Source organism: Herpailurus yagouaroundi, unplaced genomic scaffold (assembly GCF_014898765.1).
Source record: "Herpailurus yagouaroundi ecotype Mexico unplaced genomic scaffold, PumYag 188, whole genome shotgun sequence".
Lineage (NCBI taxonomy): Eukaryota > Metazoa > Chordata > Mammalia > Carnivora > Felidae > Herpailurus > Herpailurus yagouaroundi.
Window position 1 is genome coordinate 32,522,205 of NW_024412419.1, and position 23,117 is coordinate 32,545,321.

General features: G+C 35.1%; 1 protein-coding gene across 3 annotated transcripts in view; it reads right to left on the bottom strand.

The window, feature by feature from the left end:
- MAP4K3 (mitogen-activated protein kinase kinase kinase kinase 3) overlaps positions 1–23,117 on the bottom strand; it is a 207,258-nt gene that overhangs the window by 33,629 nt on the left and 150,512 nt on the right. For all 3 annotated transcript variants that reach the window (XM_040496579.1, XM_040496580.1, XM_040496581.1), the window contains 6 exons: positions 12,632–12,690; positions 6,805–6,843; positions 6,519–6,572; positions 4,481–4,523; positions 2,405–2,564; positions 1,249–1,361 (listed from right to left, as the gene is read on the bottom strand). In XM_040496579.1, the coding sequence (XP_040352513.1) occupies positions 1,249–1,361; positions 2,405–2,564; positions 4,481–4,523; positions 6,519–6,572; positions 6,805–6,843; positions 12,632–12,690 (468 nt within the window). The remainder of the gene's footprint in view (positions 1–1,248; positions 1,362–2,404; positions 2,565–4,480; positions 4,524–6,518; positions 6,573–6,804; positions 6,844–12,631; positions 12,691–23,117) is intronic.

The window sequence follows — 23,117 nt, forward strand, 5'->3', positions numbered from 1 at the left end:
GTGGGGGGAGAGAGGGAGAAAGGAAGGAAGGTAGGAAGGGAGGGAGGGAGAGGGAGAGGGAGAGGGAGAGGGAGAGAGAGAGAGAAAATCTCAAGCAAGCTCCACACTCAGTGGGGAGTCCATGTAGGGCTTGATCCCATGACCCTGGCTGGGATCATGACCTCAGCAGAAATCATGCTCGACCAACCTAGACACTCAAATGCCCCAACATACACAAAAACTTAAAAAATACTCTCATCTTATGATCTCATGGTCATCTGCTGAATTGGGTATTTTAAGGATTTTTTTGTTTTGTTTTAAGTTCTATGATGAAAGACAAATGTCTTCTGACGATCATGAGCAAATTTTTTACAAATGTTAAAAAATTTTAATATCCTGATGAATACTATTTATGTTTTAATAGCTATGTCACAGTATTTTATCCAACATTTGTAACAAGAATAGCTACTGAGGCTAATTTCATCTTTCCTAAAGTGATATTTTATATCTACTGGAAAATAATTTTCATTTTTCCTCCTTGTTATTTTCTTTGAGTAATAGTAGTAATACCACGAATTATGTAATCTATAGTTAAAAACTCATCCTAAGTCAAGTCCTAGCTTTCCTTATCCGTCCATGTCCTTCTTTCCATAACTTTTTGAGACTGTTAGGAACTTTTAAGAATCTCATCAATGAGAATAATAATAGTTACCTGTATGCTGAAGGTCACATTTAAAATACATTATTATTGGGGCGCCTGGGTGGCGCAGTCGGTTAAGCGTCCGACTTCAGCCAGGTCACGATCTCGGGGTCTGTGAGTTCGAGCCCCGCGTCAGGCTCTGGGCTGATGGCTCAGAGCCTGGAGCCTGTTTCCGATTCTGTGTCTCCCTCTCTCTCTGCCCCTCCCCCATTCATGCTCTGTCTCTCTCTGTCCCAAAAAAATAAATAAATGTTGAAAAAAAAAATTAAAAAAAAAATAAAAATTAAAAAAAAAAATACACTATTATTAAAAAAAAAAAAGGCCTACATAATTTGAATAGCAAAAGTCATCATTCAAGTTTGCCACAGCAGTTACTTTTTTTTTTAAGAATTAAGCAATCTATTATAATTAATACATTAAAAAAACAACATACTAATTGCAAAATATACAATCCCTATAGTTTAATTATAATAACAAAACTAACTTAACAATGAAAAAGAAAATACAATTATATTATTAAGTATTATTATATATTATATAGTAAGTATATTATAAATATAAATACCTACTGGTACATCTTTCTTTTCTTTCCTTGAAGGGTTTGTGCCTCTATGTTCATTCTGTTGTTGATATAATGAACCATCTCGTTCACCATTTAACTGGAAGGAGCTCATTCCATTTCCTTCAATAAGATGTTTAAATATATTTAAAAAGGATTAATTTTCATGAAAACTTTCACTTAGAAAATTATCAAGTAGGAAGGAAAAATACGATTTCTCAGATGGTTTCTGCCTTCATCCGATCAGAAACAGTTAAAGAAAAAAAAGTCTGATACCTATGTTCTACTTCTATCTCTTTTTTTAAACATTTTTTTTTAACATTTTTAATTTATTTTTGAGAGACAAAGTATGAGTGCAGAAGGGGCAGAGAGAGAAGGAGACACAGATTCTGAAGCAGACTCCAAGCTCTTGAGCTGTCAGCACAGAGCCTGATGCGGGGCTTGAACCCATGAACCGTGAGATCATGATCTGAGATGAAGTTGGATGCTCAACCAACTGAGCCACCCAGGTGCCCCTCATAGAGACAAATTTAAAATCAGGTTATATCTAAGCACATATATTAATACGAAAAACAAAGAAATACTGAATATATAACTACTTTCAGGAAGGGGCAATTTACAATATCCAGGAAATTTTAGTTGCTTTTTAATTGTTTCTTTTGCATAATACACAATACAGTACTAAAACAGCATCTTCTAGTATTAATTTGGAGACAAATAACTAGCAAAAGTGACAATCATTTTTCTAAAAATGATAATATGAAATAAAAAAAAGAAAGGAGTTAGATGAAGAACCCTCTTTTCTTTTTCTAAAACACAAGTAGCCTACAACCAAAACACATTATCCTTGTTCGTTCAGTTTCTTCTATTGCCACACTAAGATAACTGATGAACTGAGCATTTACAATTCCCCAAGAAAGAAGGCTAGATATGAAATGAGAAACAAGGACATTTTAATACCAGAATGGGTCACAGTAATCCTGTCATATATGAACACTTCAAACCATGTGGCAAAAAAGCAGAAGCCATCTCTACAGTCACTGCCTTCCTTCTCCCCTCCCTCAAAGGAATTTCAGATACTCTTAAAAGAAAAGACACCCTCCATTTTCTTCACACAGTACGAAAACCTGGTAACGTACTTATTTCACCCTCCCTTCACCCATTACCTAAAGCAATTGGCTTTTGTGGAGGTAATCTGGGAGGTGGTGGTCTGGGTGGAACTTGGGATGGTTTTGCTGGGCTCTCTGACATAGGACATCTCTTGATAGTTCCTTGATTATCATCCTCAGAAGAATGAGTTTCCTGTGGTATGAATATGGACTTAGGCTGAAATAATACAGAAAAGGAGATCAATGATTAAACATGAAATTACTTGTTTCATTCAAAAAGGAAAAATATTAAACGTCTTTCCTGAAGTAAATACTATTCTGTGTTTACTAGCTGAGCTTTAAGGTTATTCAACTATCTGATTCATATTATCTTAATATATATCCTAAAAATGTACAGTAACATGTTTTCTCAGATAAAAGGTCCTTTTCTATTAATTCCTTCGCAAGCCTTCCTATCTAGACTTGCTAAATAAAAATATTCTGCTCTTTCTGATCTCCAATTTAAATGAGCCTCTTTATTTTAAACATTCAGACTAATCAAATTACAGTTCTTTATAAGACTAAACTGTTTCTTTTAGATGACTCAATGTACAGTCGGTTGCACGTACGACCTCAGCTCAGGTCATGATCTCCCAGTCTGTGAGTTCGAGCCCCACGTCGGGCTCTGTGCCGACAGCGCTGAGCCTGGAGCCTGTTTCAGATTCTGTGTCTCCCTCTCTCTCTGCCCCTCCCCCTCTCATGCTTTGTCTCTGTCTCTCTCAAAAATAAACAAACATTAAAAAAATTTTTTAGATGACTCAATGTCTTTTATGCTAATGCCAAACCTTTCAGACTGGGGCAGGAGAAGATACCAATTAAAATTCTATCATACTGGAAAAGACTAACACCGCAATATGGAATGGAATGGCTAAGAAACTTTCTGTGCAGACAATGGAAAAAGCCCCAGTCAGCTGAAGGTTTGGAGAATTTATAAATTCTTAATGTGTCCCTTACTAGAAAGATTGTTCACACTTATGTTTTTGAAATTCTAATGTAAAACAAAACAAGCAAATACAGTATTATTTACCTGGGGGAAACATAATTTTTTTTAAGTATAAAATGAAACAAAATACAGTAATACATTAGACGCCAAGACTGGTCAGACTCTAATTCTTGTTTATAAACCCTGATTTCGGGACACCTGGGTGGCTCAGTCAGTTAAGTGTTTTTGGCTCAGGTCATGGTCTTGTGATTCATGAGTTCGAGCCCCACGTCGGACTCTGTGCTGACAGCTTGGAGCCTGGAGCCTGCTTCTGATTCTGTCTCCCTACCTCTATGCTCCTCCCCTGTTCTCACTCTGTCTCTCTCTCTCAAAAATAAACATTATAAACCCGGATTTCAAAGCTTTCATAATTTTTTTAAAGTATAAAATGAAATGATAGTTGAATAACCTAAATGAAAATATAGTAAAACATTAGATGCCAAGACGGGCCAGACTCCAATTGTCATTTATAAACCCTGATTTCAAACCTTGTAACAGCTCATTTTATAAACAGTTCATTTTATAATTAAAACTTGCTGTGCATATAAACTCATAAAATAAATTTATATTAGTATTACCTATATTAACTCATTGTGCCTTTAAAAAAAAAACCCATCAGTGAGAATTTTAGCATTTTACAATGTTTCTGACAAAACAGTTGCCAAAAATTTTTGAAAATTATTCTTATTGTTTTTTAAATGTAAAAGTACCTTCTGATAATTTAGTATCTATAATAATAAATCACTACCCATTACCCATTCTTAGGAAATCATTTACTAGATCATAGCTTCTGAAGGAAAAAAATCTTACAAAAAATGTGAGATTTCTAAGCCAGGTGAATTAATACTAACCCATTAATTTAATCATTTTCATGTATAAATTTCTAGAACTTTATTATTTAGAATAAATACTAAATGACAAGTTGGATAATTTAAAAAAGCAACCAAAATTAATCACAATCATCAATATCATGGCTGGTAACTTCATGTTTTCTTGTGGCTCTCAAGTGAAAATAAGGTACGGAGTAACTATTAATATCGTACTGATGTGACAGACCAACCACACACACCCACACCCACACATAATTCAAACTGAAAAACAAACCTGCTTACCTTTGGTGGCAAAGGAGGTGGAACTTTTGCTTTCATGGTTGAACTATAAAAACGTAAAAGTTTAGGATCAGAATTGAATGATTACTAAAGTATAATTAATTTTTCAAAGATATGGAAGAAAATTTACAGAAACAAGTTCCCTTTCCTGAGATTATGAGTGTTTTCCAAAACGTTCTGTACAATGTTCACGTTATGCTGAATGAAGTTTTATTCAGAAGTAATTAAGTAGACATGCTTTCTTGGTTTCAAATTAAAATAGGAAAAGATAACTACAATTCTAGTTTATATCAATTGAATGGTAATTATTATGAAAACACTAGCAACAACTAGTTAGGGAAAAACAGCAAAATGATATAGTATAAAAATATATCACAATGTAAGCTTCATTTTTATTACAGTTAGAGATGAAACATCTCTGATGAAGCTCATCAAAAGCTACATACATTCTCTACAAAATTTTAGGCAGAATTTATCTGATTGAAGCTAAGATTCATTATAACTCAGAATTGGAAGTTTTCGATGTACAAAAACTTAAAAGATGGAGCATAAACTCTCAGATGAGGAAACAGGTCCAGAGAAGTTAAGTGACCTGATTCAAGGTCAAAGAGTACTGAGACAGAAAAGAAAACCTATGCCTTTATGCCTCCAACTGCTAGTCAGGTACCTGTCACTCTACTATGAAACTGCACTTTTCTTTAAAGAAAAAAAGAGAATCTAAAAAAACTAAGCCTGAATGCTTATGTAAGTGAAAATATTCCCATATATCTGATCCAACAGAACCTTGTAAGAAGAGGAAGAGAGATCTCTCCTCACTCTCTTTGTACACACCAAGAAAAGGCCATCTGAGGACACAGAAAGAAGGCAGTTGTCTACAAGCCAGGTAAGAGGGCCATCACCAGGAACAGAATAGAGCTGTGACAAATTTCTGTTATTCAAGTTACTCAGTCTGTGGTATTTTGTAATGGCAGCCTAAGCTAAGACACAGCTTGGTAACAAGGAGTGGAGTACTGCTACAACAAATACCCCAAATGTGGAAGATCTGCTTTTATTTTTTAAGATTTTTTCTTTAAAGTTTATTTGAGAGAGAGAGAGAGAGAGAGAGAGAGAGAGAGAGACAGAGACAGAGACAGAGACAGTGCACGGAGGAGGAGCAGAGAGAGAGGGAGGGAGAGAATCCCAAATCCCAAGCAGGCTCCACGTGGTCAGTGCAGAGCTCAACGCAGGGCTCCATCTATGAACGGTGAGATCATGACCTGAGCTGAGATCAAGAGTTGGACGTTCAACCGACTGAGCCAACCAGGCACCCCTGTGGAAGCAGTTTTGGAATCAAGTAACAGGTAGAGGCTGGAAGAGTTCTGAGGTACATGCTAGAAATATGGACGCTAACAATGATTTTGCTGAGAGAGAGAGCTGAAGAGAAAGTTTCCCTCTTCTTAGAGAATGCATCAATAACTACCAAGAGAATACTGGTAGAATGTACACATTAAAGGCCATTCTCCAGTGGAAATGGTGGAGGTCTGCAATGGAAATGATGACCATATTATTGGAAATGGGAGGAAAAGTGATCCTTGTCAGAGAGGTAGACAACTTGGCTGAATTGTGTTCATATTCTAATGTTTAGTGGAAGGTTAGATGAGGTCGTAAGAGTGAGGTCCTAGTTGGATAGGATTAGAGGCCTTCTACGAAAAGGGGAGAGAGGTTTCTCCCTCTGCGTGCATGCATGCATGCATGCATGCGCTGATGATAGCCCATGTGAGAACATGGTGAAAAGACAACCATCTGCAGGCCGAAAGAGAACTCTCGCCAGGAACCAAACTGGCTAGCAGCTGGAGCCTGAACCTCCCAGCCTCCAGAGCTGTGAGACAACTTGCTGTTTAGACCACCTCTCCATGGTATTTTGTTAAGGTTGCCTGAGGTAACACAACCAGAACAGAGAAAGAAACTGTGATATAACCCATAATACTCTCAATATAAAGCTGTCAAACCTATGAAATCACATCAAATGACATCTTTTATCAAAAACAGAGAAAGAACTTACTGCTTGGATTCATCATCATCCCCTTCATCATCTTCTAAATGTGCCACGTGCCCTCTAAGGACAAAGGATAATTCCACTGTTACTAAATGGACTTCACCAAAATGGCTTAAGAAGAAATTTTACAAAGTGTAGGAAGGGCTACTGCAAGACAGCATTTTATTTCTGCAGCTTTACAGGATTCAGAATTAAACAACAAAACGTGAGGCTACATGACAGAGAAGGGGGCAAACAGACTCTACTCTCTGTGACAAAAAATATTTTAAGCTTAATTAAAAATCAAAATTACCGCTGATGTAATTCTTCTTCAACAGACTTCAGAAGACTCCTTAAAAGAAAAACAAAAAACAATGTGAATAAATAAGGAAAGGAATACCAAGTACATATTTTCATCATTTGAACCTTAACCATAAATTTTTAAATTACTTTTTACTATTTTCTAACATCAGCTACAATGATCTCTATGCCACAGAACATCAAGTTATACTTAATAATATATCTGTATTTTCTGCTGCTAATGTCTTCATACATGTATTTGAAATGAACAAAATAAATCCTAATGTTTATTGAAAAATACCAGTTCAAACAGAGGACAACCCACCATGAAATGTCACAATAGGACTGACAAAACCATAATTGCAGGGTCATAGTCAGGGGTTTCCAGGATTCAAATTCTACCTGGAACATTTTACCTGACACCTGAAATTATATTTTCTTTTTCTTAAAATAAGGAAGGTGACACACTTTAAAAAAAAATCATGCTCTCAGGCAATCCTACAAAATGAAACTCAACATGTTGGATCTCTCTGCAAAAGCATGCATGCATGTGATGTGAATACATGAATGTAGTAGCACTTTGCTTTCACAGAAGACACTCACTTACCTGAGATATCTGTTCTCCAGTGGTGTACTGGCAAACACATTTACACTTTTGGGAGACTAAGCCTGTATCAGACCAGGTGCGAGGATTTTATCATTAGGAGCAAGTTATGAAACTTTGCTATTCAGGAATGTGAGAGAGAACTCACGGCATTCCTGAGTTCCCTTCCTTTTCGCTGCAAGTCCATGCAGCGAACCTCCTATGTTGCACTCTTCAAGCATAAAAACTCAGCAGCCTTCTTAAAGCCAACGGGATAGGGAGAAATATGGTTACTAATAGATTACTGAGGTAAAAGTGAGCCAACGGAAAATCTACTCTCCTCAAAAGGTAAGGCAATACCTTCTGATCATTTTTCCCACTGATATATATTGGAAAAAACTCCCCTTAGAATTGTCAAAACATAAAACCAGAGAAATTGACAGGTAAAGTTAGCTGGTATGAGCAACAGAATACATTTTAGTCTTCAAATATTTTAATTAGGCCAGCTTACTAACAACCTAAGTATTAAAAAATGACAAAGCTCTAACTTGAGTGGTAAATGACATGGGAAGGCCATAAACTAATCGCAAATCCCACTCTGCAGATAAAAAAAAACTGAGGTACTTCAGTCAAATGTATGATCTTATTCACAAAGCTCTTCAAGGGCTAGTTCTAGGGAGATGGGAGCTTCTGACTACGGGCAGGATCGTAAGTGATGCCAGCCTGTAAAGCAAAGACAGCCTGCATCTGAGTCCCGCCTCTGCCACTGTAAGCCGTGTGGACTTCAATAAGTACTTTGATTTCCCATTGCTTCAGTTTCCATATCTGTAAAACAGGAATTATAACAGTACCTACATCAAAGCATTTATCGAAAGATATAATGAATATGGGTAAAATGCTTGGAATAGTAATTTAAAATACAGTAAGTACTCAATTCACATTTTCTTTATTATGATGGGCTATGCAACATTTCTTTAAACTAGCAATTCTAAGTGTGGTCTAGGGATCCCAGAGGTCCCTTGGCCTCCTGTAGGGGGTCTGCAAGAATAAAACTAGTTTCATAATACATATAATACAAAAAAGCATTTACCTTTTTCACTCTTAATTTTTTCATTGGGAATGAAACTCTGGAGTTTTCCAGAGGTTATAAGATACATGATAACACAACAGATTAGTAGCAGATATGAGAATTCAGCTGTCTTCTAATAAGCCAGATATTAAAGAGATTTGCAAAAAAATATAAAACAATGCCAATTTCCTTACTATTATTTTGTTTCAGAAAGATAGCTGTTTTTCATAAAAAATGTTATTAGTGGGCCGCAATAAAGTTTGTTGAATTACATGGACATATATAAAATCTATTAATGCAATTATTTGCTGCTTCTAAATCTCATGAGAGGAATTACACGGTGTTAGGTTTGAGGTGGCATTTAAATTGGTCCTTAATGATGAGAAATTTTTAAAAAATATTTATTTTTGTAGAGAGCGCAAGTGGGGTAGGGACAGAGAGAGGGGGGCAGAAGATCGGAAGCGGGCTCTGCGCTGACAGCCTGACAGCAGTGAACCTGACGTGGGGCTCGAACTCACAAACTGCAAAATCATGACCTGAGCCGAAGTCAGACGCTCAACCAACTGAGCCACTCAGGTGCCCCCATGAGGAATTTTAAACACACACACACAAAGTGTTATTTATGATAACATGTAATGAGTATATTACTATTTTAAGTAAATAAATATTTTGAAAAGTTCTCAGTTTAAATTTCCAATACCGTAAATATTGACAGTTATAACAAACATAAACAAAAGCTCTGGAGTCCTCAGTAATTTTTAAGAGTGTAAAGGGATCCTGAGACCAAAAATTTAGGAAGCACTGCTTTAAACTATGTTACCAAGTTAAATATAGTATCTCTGAACTATATAGTGGGCTTTTATATCATTTTAGAAGATAGGAAAAAATTTTTTTCTTAAGCACATGCCAGTATTTTGGGGGGGGGGTGCACCTCTTTTTCCAATAGAGAATATTCAGATTTGAAAACAATTAAGAAGTAAAGTAAAAATGTATTTTATTTTTCAATTACCATATTTAACTGGACTTACAGGGCATTCCACTTTTTAAAAAAGAATGTTCCCAGGAGTACTATGTTCTCCAAGAATAAGAGAGAAAGGCTGAATAAGAGAACACGGAAAAGCAGCTATGCTTTATTGTTAGGGACTCACGTATATTTTCAATTCATTTACTAGTATATCTCCTACTATGTGTTAACAGGTATTTTGTTAATAAACTTACAGAATTCATGAAGTGTTAATGAAAAGTAGGATATATGATTTGCTTCTCAGGCTTTATAAAAGAGAAAGTGAAACATGGCTAAATTTGCTAAGAGGTGCATTTATGGTAAATACTGTATCTTGTGAGCCCTGGGGAAAAGTAACACTGATTTAATCACCAAGATTGGGTGCTATACAATAAACCACTATTCACTGGTCCATGTGGATTCTTCTGTTACGGAATTTTTAGAAAGTAATGAATGAAGTAAAACAAAAATGATGCCCACAGATACTGAGTTACTAAGTCAGTCTAAAAACATTAGGAAATCTGGATGAAAATGTTAAAAATGGGGAACAATATGCAATCACAAATTTAACTGATGAAAGTGAAGAAACTGACACAGGGAAGTGAAAAAAAAAGAGAAAGAAAAACCCACAGCCAAAATATTTAGCATATTAAAATTAGCTAAGAAATTCACATGCTGGTTTCTGAAATCTTCTGAAATTGTCTAAGTAGCTAAAAACAATCTTTAAGTATTGTCCTGAGTATATCTGAAGACAAAACAAAAAATCTCCTATTTCTTTAAAACCAAAGAGCAGTTTTATTCACTCACATTCACTTGCTTTTATAATAAATTACTTGCTGAGTAAATACTACACAAATAAGGGCAATTAATAAGTATTTATTAAACCGTAACTGTCCTAAAAATGCTTTGCAATGATTATTACATTTCACCCTTAGCACCCTACAAGGCAGGGACTATTATAATCCCCATTTTACTAGAGAAAATTGAGGTAAATTTCTCAAAGTCACATAGCTTACAGGAAGAGACAGTTCTGACTCCAGATATGGCATTCACTACTACTACACTCAACTGTGCTAGGAACTGTGTAATTCAAGTTACTTTTTTCACCATTATTTAAGTCTTTAGAAGAGAATTTAAGTTATCTCTAGAATCTTTGCTCTACATTAAAAACAATCAGAAATAATTTAGTTTTCTTTTAAAAACAGTATTTTGTTGGTTTTAAATAATCAGAAAAGTTGACCCCAACAACAGCATTCAAGAGAAAAGAAAACTCAGTTTAAGTCAAAATACATATTCTATTAAAAGAAAAAAAAACAAACACCTACACCCTATCTTAGTTCTTGTATGGTCTGGAATAGGTAGAAACCCATAAATGGAAATCTGTCTGCCTGATCACCTATGGAGAAAGCAGGAAATCCTGTGAGTTTTAAAACACTGCCTGGTCACAAGAATAAAGCAGACATATCAGTACAGTAAGAGAAGTGCTACATCCATGCTCATGTCACATGTATGTATATACCTGTACACGAAACACAGCCAAAGGTCAAATTTTTGGCCAACCTACCTTGCCAGTGATTCGTTATATAGAATACAGTTCCTTAAGCAGGGATCCAATTAATCAAAAAATGAAGGTTGGGCAAATTATTAACATTTTACCTAGCCAAAGTAACTATATACTATGAAAATGTCTAACAATCAGATATTAGACAATGGGAACTAAGGAATCTGGAAAAGCATTTAGTGATGGGCCATATTTCTTTTTTGCATTTTTGCTAGTATATAATTTAAAAATATATTTAAAATGAACCAAAAAAGTGTAAATGGAATTTTTCTCCAAATCATCCACTGTCTCTTAAAATACACCAAAATTTGCTAACAAGGTCCTTAAAACTAGTGACCTTATATGAAGACAAAATAATAAAAAAAGCACTTCAGAATTTTTATTTGGTAACCACTATGAGACAAACCTTCCTTTGCTGTCCATTAATGAATCAGGAGAGATTATAAATAGCACACAGTTACTATTTAGATAAAATCTCATTTTTCTATCAGGGAAATTGTATGCCTTTTTCCCATTTTAGGAAACTTAAATCAGGTTAATTAAAAACAAATTCATCGTATTTAATTGAAATGCAGCTTAAATTCAAACTAATGCATTTCTCCAGGCGGTCATTCAAAGTCTCTTCTCTGTGTTGAGAAAAGATAGAGTATTTAAATTAAACATTTAGTCTAAAAAAAGGAGACACGATTTTGCATTGTCTTTAAATCTGAACTACTGTCTTCAGTCATCGTTCCTCAACTGCTTAAACTATGGATGTATATATATTTTTCAACTCTGTAATGTATAAGTGAAATTATATGTTGCAATTTTAAGATGTTCTGATTGTTAAAACAATATCTACACTGCTGAGAGATTTTGACAATTTAAATAGTATTTCCTTACATATTAGATTTTATAATGGTAATTTCTCCATGAACTCAGAAAATGAGAATCTACAAAGAACAGCAGAGTCCTGTCCCCTTACTCTGCTGAGGACTATGAACAACTTAAATTGTTACTCCTTGTAAGCTGCCTTTTCACCACAGTGCTGTACCACCTAGACAGTGCCTGGTGTACAGGAGAGGCCTTGAATAATTGTTCTATTTACTTCTTGCATGAATTGATAATTCTGAAGACAGCAGATGCATTTTAACTACTATCTCCTTTTTGGAAAGCTCTTAACAACTAAAAAGTTAGAATAAAGAGTTCTAAACACTGTGAATATTTTCAGCTATTTTCAGAGCCAACACACCTGGGGTATGTACCAAAGGAAGTTTTGTAAGGAATAAACAGGTCAATCTTAAAAATAAAATAAAAAAATTCTGAAACATGTATCGTCTTCAGTTGGAATGTACTTCATTTTCTCTAACAAGTAAGGTCTACAAAGTAGCTTGATATAAAAAACATAATGTCTCCATTATGACAATTACTGACTAAATGATTAGCAAGGTAACAATGAAGAAAAGTTGAAAGCATATTATAAAAACATATCTACCAGACTAATACAATTTACTTCTGGAAATAGTAACATATTTTTCTATATTAAATATGTAATAAAATGCACAAGATATATGTAATAAATTAAAATATAAAGCAACTTAATTATTCTTGAATATAAATTTAATTTAAAAAGAACTTTACTTACTTGTTTGCACCCAAAAAGTAACTACCTTGGTGTCCTTGTCCATATTCTAGTTGTAGATCCTAATAGTACAAAATGATGTATTTAGCAAAATAGTAGTATATCACAAATCATAATACACAAATATATATATTTTAAAAGAGAAACCCCAGACTGCAAATAAATCTGTATTGCTATATGTTCTTTAAAAAAAAGGTATGGTAGGACTTCCAACAATAAAAGATGTCAGAAGTTTGTAGTTGTAGTTTACGTATTTTATTATTTCAGTATTTTTCTGGGAACTTGTTTGAATAATATATATAAGTTTCATTCATGGTTATTGCTTTCTTAGTTAAAATTTGCAAAAAAAAAACCCAGTTTTTAGAAAGAAAAATGCTCAAATAAGGTATTTAATAGCAAAGCTATAATGAAGCAAAAAAATTACAGAAGAGAACAAGCAACAAAAATCTTGACTTTGTATAGAAGATCTGCAATAATTATGTATTTATACACATTCACACACTTCTATTGTTGCTTCAGGCAGGTAATAATTTTTAAACATATAGAATAGGTGCTCTTTTTAAGTAAATTGTATAGATGAACATGGGCAAGGTTGCAAATTACACTTAAAGGGCTTTGAATAATTTTTTAAAGAGCTAAGTAGTGAAACTTCAAAGGAGTATTACTAAGGCAGTTCCTTAACTAAACGTTTCCACTGAATGCTATGGGTTGTAGGCTTAAGAATTGAAATTTAAAGGGGTAACAACATAAATGCTCAACTCAAACGCCTTCTTGAGGAAAAAATTGTTTTCCAACAACTATGGAAAGTACAAAGTAAAGCTTCCTTTCTCCCCTTAAGTCACTGTATTTCAAGCATGATTTTAACAATAAAGGGGAATATTTCACATTTAAAATGAGTTTTATTTTCATCAGAATATAGAATAAAGTGTTTTCTAATACACAAGGTATCGCCAGATGCACAGTCAGGACTTAATGCAAAGACACCTCCTTGGAGGAGGCTTCCAAGACTGTACAGGAAGGAAGGTGCAACCTTTCCCATGTCTTCATGGCATTGAATACACAGTTCTCCTCTAGCACTTAAACTGCCTTTTAATTAATTTATTAACCAGTTTATAAAAACAGAAACCAGTCTGTGAGCTCCTCAAAACAGGAAAATTGTTACGTCCATCTTTCTTCCCTACAGGCCCAAAGTCTAGAATAGCACCTACCACACACTAACCAGGCCCTTAAAACAAATTCTTGTTCCAATGCCAGTAGTTCATTTTCCTGCAAGCAGATAACTAACACTCCAGCCTCATTAAGATACACAAATTCTAGATCACAAAAATACTAAGCCTAGGAACATAAGAACTCTAAACGATACATTACATTTAAGTAAAAAGCACTTTAACATTTAAGTACTCCAAGACCTGTCAAAATAAAAATCCTGGTTTAGACAAGATTCAAATCTTGTCTTCTTCAATATTTGCGTTCTTTCATGCATAATAAATGTTCTTACTAGTGACAGAAAAGAGAATACATCAAAAACAGTAAGATTAGTCAACCATCATCACACTGGTATCACATGAAATTCTAGTGCAAAAGGATACCTGTTCTATTTAATTCATAATGATATTAATAGGATGCTATCACTGCTACCGTAAGACTGCTACACAATTATTATGCTGTACAACTGAAGTGGTCATGACTTTGAACAGGAACCTTTAATCTTTGGAATTCAGTAGAGAGAAGTACTAATCTCAATGAATACACTCCTAAATTCAAGTTTTTTTCTTCAGCTACAGGTAATGTCCCTCCTCTACCACACCAGCAATCTCTTTAGTCAACATAATCTCTTAAGGCCCTAATCAAATGATGGCGTCTAAAAGTGTTCTACATTTGTGCAGAATGGCAATAGCTTCTGTTATATAAACACACATGTGGCTGTTGTAGGAACAGTCATCTTATGGTACATGACAATTGCCGGGTTGATGACAATGATTTAAAAAAATCCATTGAGATTAGCAAGGTATTTAGGAAGGTAAGAGTCTAAAATAACAAATGCAGTATTTTAATAGAAAATTGTACATAGGTTCATAAGCAAAATAACATTCAGGCCAGGGAGAAGTTGTAGATATATCCAAGTGTGGTGATTAAATGTGCCACGTGTCAAACACTACCAGGAAAGCTAAAATAAAAGGGGGCTTATTCTTTATTAATTCCTTCTCTATAAATCAAGTTATGTTTTTAGCAACTATGGAACAAAAACAATGTGCTAGGAATCCAATCAGGTAAAAGAATTACACTAAGTCCTCTAGTAAGTACTGAATCTCAGGTAATTCAACTATTATTTACCAACCACCTATTATATGGCAGGGATTCAGACAGTAAATCATTCAAGAAAAATGAGAAAAAAAAGGAAAGGAAAAAAAGTAAAACTTGGGCAAAGTTAGTAGCCATTTATATATCTTTAGAACATTCTAAGAAAGACTGATTTAAAACATTTATCAAAAAGTACTTGGAAGCTATTCTGTAATAGAAAAATGCTACCAAAATTATGCTTGGAAAAGCACTCAAGATAACCCTAGATGACAGTAAAACAGCAATCTTTTATAAGCTAAATAAGAACACATTTGAACATGCCAAGAGGAACATAAGGGAATTAGTAACAAATGAGGCATCAAGTTATTAATGAAGGACAATGTTTAGCTACACAGTAAAGTCAAACAAGTAACAACATGGGCTGAAAACATGCAATAGCCTTATATAGATTTGATCTGAACAGCTCAAACAAAAATTGAAGATGGTTACTCTAGACCAATGAAAATAGCTTTTTGGGTCAGAAAATCCTAACTTCAGCTTTAATGAATGGGGAAGTATTTCTAAGAGCAGGATAGAGCCAGAAAGCACTGAAAAAGATAAAGGATAGAACATGGAAAATGGGAAAGGGAAAATACATGTTCAAGAAAATCTTTTTATTGTTTTCTTTTTTGTAAACCCTGTGTCAGGCTGCAAAGCCTACATCTGATGAGAAAATAGCAGGAAGTTAACAGAACTGATATAGCTGGCTACAAAAATATAAAAGAAAAAATATGTTAGCAATATATTTTAATCAACAAAAAAGGGAACAGCTCAAGAGAATTTCTTTCCTCATCAGAAAATGAGAAAATTATGATTTGGATAAGGTCATTTTAAGATACCTTTTAATACAGCAATTTACACAAGTAAAAAGGGATTGAATCTTGGACAAATCAAAAAAGACTTTCTTAAAACGAGAAGCAAGTGAGGTCAGAACACTAACAGATAAATGCTAAACAGTATTCATGACTCTTACATGATAAACTCGGACATGAAGATCAAGCAGGGTAGGTTTGCCAATGTAGAAAATGTCCTATTGTTGTGCAAAATAAATGAGTTCTCCTAAGAAACTGTCTTCATATATATTAGGTAAGAAAAGTAGCTACATCATATAAATTTAATAGTAATAGTTTAACAAATTTAAAATAAACAGAAGTTGACATTTACTGTTTCTCTTCCAGAATAAATTTATTTTTAGACTTTATTAAATTTTGACCTAATTCAGGGCTTTATTTTTAACTTTTATCTATTTATTTTTTAAGTTTACATCCAAGTTAATCAGCATATAGTGCAACAATGATTTCAGGAGTAGATTCCTTAATGCCCCTTTCCCATTTAGCCCATTCCCCCTCCTACAACTCCTCTAGCAACCCTCTGTTTGTTCTCTATATTTAAGAGTCTCTTGGGGCGCCTGGGTGGCGCAGTCGGTTAAGCGTCCGACTTCAGCCAGGTCACGATCTCGCGGTCCGGGAGTTCGAGCCCCACGTCAGGTTCTGGGCTGATGGCTCAGAGCCTGGAGCCTGTTTCCGATTCTGTGTCTCCCTCTCTCTCTGCCCCTCCCCCGTTCATGCTCTGTCTCTCTCTGTCCCAAAAATAAATAAACGTTGAAAAAAAAAAAAAAGAGTCTCTTATGTTTTGTCCCCCTCCCTGTTTTTATATTCTTTTTGCTTCCCTTAGGTTCATCTGTTTTGTATCTTAAAGTCCTCACATGAGTGAAGTCATATGATATTGGTCTTTCTCTAATTTCGCTTAGCATAATACCCTCTATTTCCATCCACATACTTGCGAATGGCAAGATTTCATTCTTTTTGATTGCCGAGTAATACTCCATTGTATATATATACTACATCTTCTTTATTCATCCATCAATGGACATTTGGGCTCTTTCCATACTTTGGCTATTGCTGATAGTGCTACTATAAACATTGGGGTGCATGTGCCCCTTTGAAACAGCACACCCGTATCCCGTGGATAAATACCTAGTAGTGCAATTGTTGGGTTGTAGGGTAGTTCTATTTTCAATTTTTTGAGGAACCTCCATACTGTTTTCCAGAGTGGCTGCACCAGTCTGCATCCCCATCAGAAGTGCAAAAGAGATCCTCTTTCTCTGCATCTTCGCCAACATCTGTTGTTGCCTGAGTTGTTAATGTTAGCCATTCTGACAGGTGTGAGGTGGTACCTCTTCATGGTTTTGATTTGTACTTCCCTGATGATGAGTGATGTTGAGTTTTTCATGTGTCGGTTGGCCATCTGGATGTCTTCTTTGGAAAGGTATCTATTCATGTCTTTCGCCCATTTCTTCACTGGATTATTTGTTTTTTGGGTGTTGAGTTTGATAAGTTCTTTATAGATTTTGGATACTAACCCTTTCTCTACTATATCATTTGCAAATATCTTCTCCCATTCTGTCGGTTCCCTTTTAGTTTGGCTGATTGTTTCCTTCGTTGTGCAGAAGCTTTTTATTTTGATGAGGACCCAATAGTTCATTTTTGCCTTTGTTTCCCTCGCCTCCAGAGAAGTGTTGAGTAAGACGTTGCTGCGGGCAAGATCAAAGAGGTTTTTGCCTGCTTTCTCCTTGAGGATTTTGATGGCTTCCTGTTTTACATTGAGGTCTTTCATCCATTTTGAGTTTATTTTTGTGTCTGGTGGTCCAGGTTCATTTTTCTGCATGTTGCATCCAGTTTTCCCAGCACCACTTGCTGAAGACACTGTCTTTATTCCGTTGGATATTCTTGTCTGCTTTGTCAAAGATTAGATGGCCATATGTTTGTGGGTCCATTTTTGGGTTCTCTATTCTGTTCCATTGATCTGTCTGTCTTTGTGCCAGTACCATACAGCTTTGTAATACAGCTTTAAGTCCGTAATTCAGGGGTTTCTTAAAGTACTTTTGTTATTTACTGATAATGATCAATTGGGTATACCTTTCTGACATATTTGTTTTTTTTTTAAGTAAGCTCCACGCCCAGCATGGAGCCCAATGCGGGGCTTGAATTCATGACTGGGATCGAGACCTGAGTTGAGACCAAGCTGGACACTTAACTGAGTAAGCCACCTAGGCACCCCTTTCTGACATGTTTTAAATTATAATTTAAATTTTTTATTCTTACTTTTTCAAGTATACCATAACTTTCTTCAGAGCAAAGACTATGTTACTACTTATGTTCCTCCACACCAATTAACATGTTTTCCATATAATTAACTTTAAATATATTTTTCATTATTGTATAGGCTAAAATACTCAGAAAAACTGGGCAAATTAGAAAAAATTGGCATCAATTAAACAGGTGTATAATTTTTTAATCTAAACACAGTACGTTAGATAAACCCATTTTTATGGTTATGGGCAAAACTCTTACTATTGCTTTAATAATATGTATTTTTTCACCAACATATCCTAAGTATTATCATTCCTCCATGAAATAAATATAAAAATGATTAAGGATATGTTTACATTTCTTTTTTTAATTTTTATTTTTTTCCACATTGGTAAATATGTATCTACTGTATTATTCTTTTTTTGAAATTTAAACTCAAGTTATTTAACCTGTATGTAGTATTGGTTTCAGGAGTAGAATTTAGGGATTCATCACTTACATATAATACCCTTATCTCAACAGTGCCCTCCTTAAGGTCCATCAGCCATTAGTCCATCCCCCATCCACCTTCCCTCCAGCAAACTTTAGTTTGTTCTCTGTATTTAAAAGTCCTTTATGGTTTGCCTCCTCCTCTGTTTTTATCTTATTTTTCCTTCTCTTTTCCTATGTTCATCTGTTTTGTTTCTTAAATTCCACATATCAGTGAAATCATATGGTATTTGTCTTTCTCTGACTGACTTATTTCGCTTAGCATAATACACCTTAGTTCCCTCCATGTTGTTGAAAATGGTTACGATTTCATTCTTTTTTATCACAGGATAGTATTCCATTGTACATATATGTATATATCACATCTTCTTTATCCATTTGTCAGCTGATGGACATTTGGGCTATTTCCCTAATTGGCTATTGTTGATAGTGCTGCTATAAACATTGGGGTGCATGTGCTCCTTCAGCATTTTTGCAGCCTTTGGATAAATACCTAGTAGTGCAATTGCTGGGTTGTAGGGCAGTTCTATTTTTAATTTTCTGAGGAACCACCACACTGTTTTCCAGAGTGGACACACCAGTTTGCATTCCCACCAACAGAGCAAAAGGGTTCCCCTTTCTCCTTATCATCACCAACATCTGATGTTACCTGAGTTAATTTTAGCCATTCTGACAGGTGTGAGGTGGTATCTTATTGTAGTTTTGATTTGTATTTCCCTGATGATGAGTGACGCTGAGCACCTTTTCATGTGTCTGCTGGATGTCTGTGTCATCTGGATGTCTTATTTGGAAAAGTGTCGATGCATGTCTTCTGCCCATTTCTTCATTGGATTATTATTTTTTGGTTTATTATTGGTATATTTGGTTTATTATGAATTATTATTCATTTTTTTTTGGGGTGTTGAGATTGATAAATTCTTTATAGATTTTGGATACTAACCCTTTATCCAATATGTCATTTGCAAATATCTTTTCCCATTCCAAACTCATCCTATGAAGCCAGCATTACCTTGATTCCAAAACCAAAGACCTCACTAAAACAGAGAATTACAGGTCAATCTTTCTGATAAACCTGGATGCAAAAATTCTCAACAAGATACTAGCAAATCGAATTCAACAGTACATTAAAAGAATTATTCACCATGATCAAGTGGGATTTATTCCTGGGTACTGGGCTGGTTCAATATTTGCCAATCAATCACGATATACCACATTAATAAAAGAAAGGGAAGAACCATTATGACCCTCTCAACAGATGCAGAAAAAACATTTAACAAAATACAGCATCCTTTCTTGATTAAAACCCTCAAGAAATTAAGGACAGGGGTGCCTGGTGGCTCAGTTGGTAAAACATCTGACTGTGGCTCAGGTCATGATCTCATTGTTTGTGAGTTCAAGTGCCGTGCTGGACTCTGTGCTGACAGCTCAGAGTCTAGAGCCTGCTTGATTCTCTCTCTATCAAAAACAAACAAACAAACAAACAAACAAACAAACATTAAAAAAAAAGACATTAGAGACAGAAGGAACATACCTCAGCATCATAAAAGCCATATATGAAAGACCCACAGTTAGTATCATCCTCAATGGAGAAAAATTGAGAGCTTTCCTAAGGTCAGGAACATGACAGGGATGTCCACTCTCACCTGGAAGTCCTAACCTCAACAATCAGACCACAAAAAGAAATAAAACACATACAAATTGGCAAGGAAGAAGTCAAACTTTCACTCTTCGCAGATGATATGATACTCTGTGGAAAACACGAAAGACTCCACCAAAAAATTGCTAGAATGGATACATGAATTTAGCAAAGTCACAGGATATAAAATCAACATACAGAAATTGGTTGCAGTGGGGTGCCTGGGTGGCTCAGTCGATTAAGCCTCTGACTCTTGATTTCAGCTCAGGTCATGATCTCACAGTTTGTGGTATCAAGCCCCACGTTGGGCTCTGTGCTGACAGTGCTGAGCCTGCTTGGATTCTCTTTCTCTCTCTCTTTCCCCTGCTTACACTCTCTCTCCCTCCCTCTCTAAAAATAAACTTAAAAAAAAAATCGGTTGCATTTCTATACACCAATTATGAAGGAGCAGAAAGAGAAATCAAGGAATTGACCCCATTTACAACTGCACCAATAACTGTAAGATACCTAGGAAGAAACCTGATCAGAGAGAAAAGATCTGTATGCTGAGAACTACAGAGAGCTTATCAAAGAAACTGAAGAAGACACAAATAAATGGATAAACATTCCATGCTCATGGACTGGAAGAACAAATATTGTTAAAATGTTGATACTACCCAAAGCAATCTACACATTCAATGCAATCCCTATCAAAATTAACACTAGCATTCTTCGCAGAGCTAGAACAATTCCAAAATTTGTATGGAATCAGAAAAGACCCCAAATAGCTGAATTAATGTTGAAAAAGAAAACCAAAGCTGGATGCATCACAATTATTCCAGACTTTAAACTGCATTACAAAGCTGTAATCATCAAGACAGTATGGTACTGGTGCAAAAACAGATACAAAGATCAATGGAACAGAACAGAGATCCCAGAAATGGACCCACAAACGTATGGCCAACTAATCTTTGACAAAGCAGGAAGAATATCCAATGGTAAAAAGACAGTCTCTTCAGTAAATGGTGCTGGGAAAACTGGACAGCAGAAGAATAAGACTGGACTATTTTCTTACACCATACACAGAAATAAATTCAAAATGGATGAAAGACCTAAATGTAAGCCAGGAAACCATCAAAATACTATGGGAGAAAACAGGGAGCAACTTCTTTGACCTCAGCTGCTGCAACTCCTTACTAAAGATATGCCTCTGGAGACAAGGGAAACAAAAGCAAAAACGAACTACTGGGACCTCATAAAAAGTTTTTTTTTTTTTTAAACTCTAGTACAATCGACATCTATTACATTAGTTGTAGGTATACAAATAGTGATCTAGACCTCTCTTTTCATTATGCTGTGCTCACCACAAACTGCACTACCATCTATCATCAGACCACATTCTTACAATACCACAAACTATACTCCTTATGTCGTACCTTTTATCCCTGTGACTAATTCATTCGGTAACTGGAAGCCTGTACCTCCTACTCCTCTTCATCCATTCTGCCCATCTCCTCCCCCCTCCCCTCTGGCAACTACCAGCTTGTTCTCTTTATTTATGGACCTGTTCCTGGGTTTTTTGTTTGATTGATTGTTTTGGCTTATCTGTTCATTTGCTTTTTGTTTTTTAGATTCCACATATAAGTGAAATCATAGGGTATTTGTCTTTCTCTGACTTATTTCACTTAGCATACCTTCTAGGTCCGTCCATGTTGTTGCAAATGGAAAGATCTTATTTTTTGTTATTGCTGAGTTAATTAATATTCCATTGTATATATATACCACATCTTCATCCATTCATTTATCTACACTTAAGTTTCAACATCCTGGCTACTGTAAATAATGCTGCAATAAACAGAGGGGTGTGCATGTATCTTTTTGAATTAGTGTTTTCATTTTCTTTGGGTAAATACCCAGTAATGTGATTACTGGATAATATGGTATCTCTAATTTTCATTTTTTTAGAAACCTCCACACTGTTTTCCATAGTGGCTACACTAATTTGCATTGCCACTAACAGTGCACAAGGGTTCCTTTTTTATCCATATCCTTGCCAACACTTATTATTTCTTGACTTTTTGATTTTAGCCATTCTGACAGGTGTGAGGTGATATCTCATTGTGGTTTTGACTTGCATTTGCTTGATGATTAGTGCTGTTGGCCATCTTTTCATGGGTTTGTTGGCCAAAATGTCTATTCAGGTCCTCTGCTCATTTTTTAACTGGGTTGTATTTTTGGTGTTGAGTTGTGTAAGTTTTTTTAAGATATTTTGGATATTAACCTCTTACTGGATATATCATTTGCAAATACCTTCTCTCATTCAATAGGTTACCTTTTCATTTTGCTGATGGTTTCCTTTGCTGTTCAAAAGCTTATTTTGGTATTGTCCCAATAATTTATTTATGCTTTTGTTTCCCTTGCCTTAGAAGACATACCTAGAAAAATGTTGCTAAGGCAACAAAAGAGATTACTGCCTATGCTTTCTTCTAGAAGCAAAACTCTTACTATTTAATTACTGCATTATGGCGAAGTTTTTAAACTTAAGCATCTTCTCAAAATTTGCAGATCTTTATTACTAACAATCCTAGAAATCAAGCTCTGTTCTTCAGGTTTCATATATTATGATAATCTAATTTTTAAGAAATCATTGTAATGTAATAATGAAAACTGAGATGTAATATTCTCAATTCATTTCTAAAATCATAAAATGAATACATTTAGCATTTAAATCACTGATGATATGGGACTTTTAAGCAACAAGTCTTTAAGAGGGTAAATCTGGGTCCCAAAAGATTTAAAGCTGCCATCTTGGTGCTAAGATGACAGCCAGACATTTTGTGTGCAACAGGTTTCTTTCTAGTGGCCAGCAACAAGTATTTGTAACAGCTGGAAATCTTGCTGACAGTGCCAAAGTTTCAGGACTGATAAAATCAGGGGATTGAAACAGCTACGG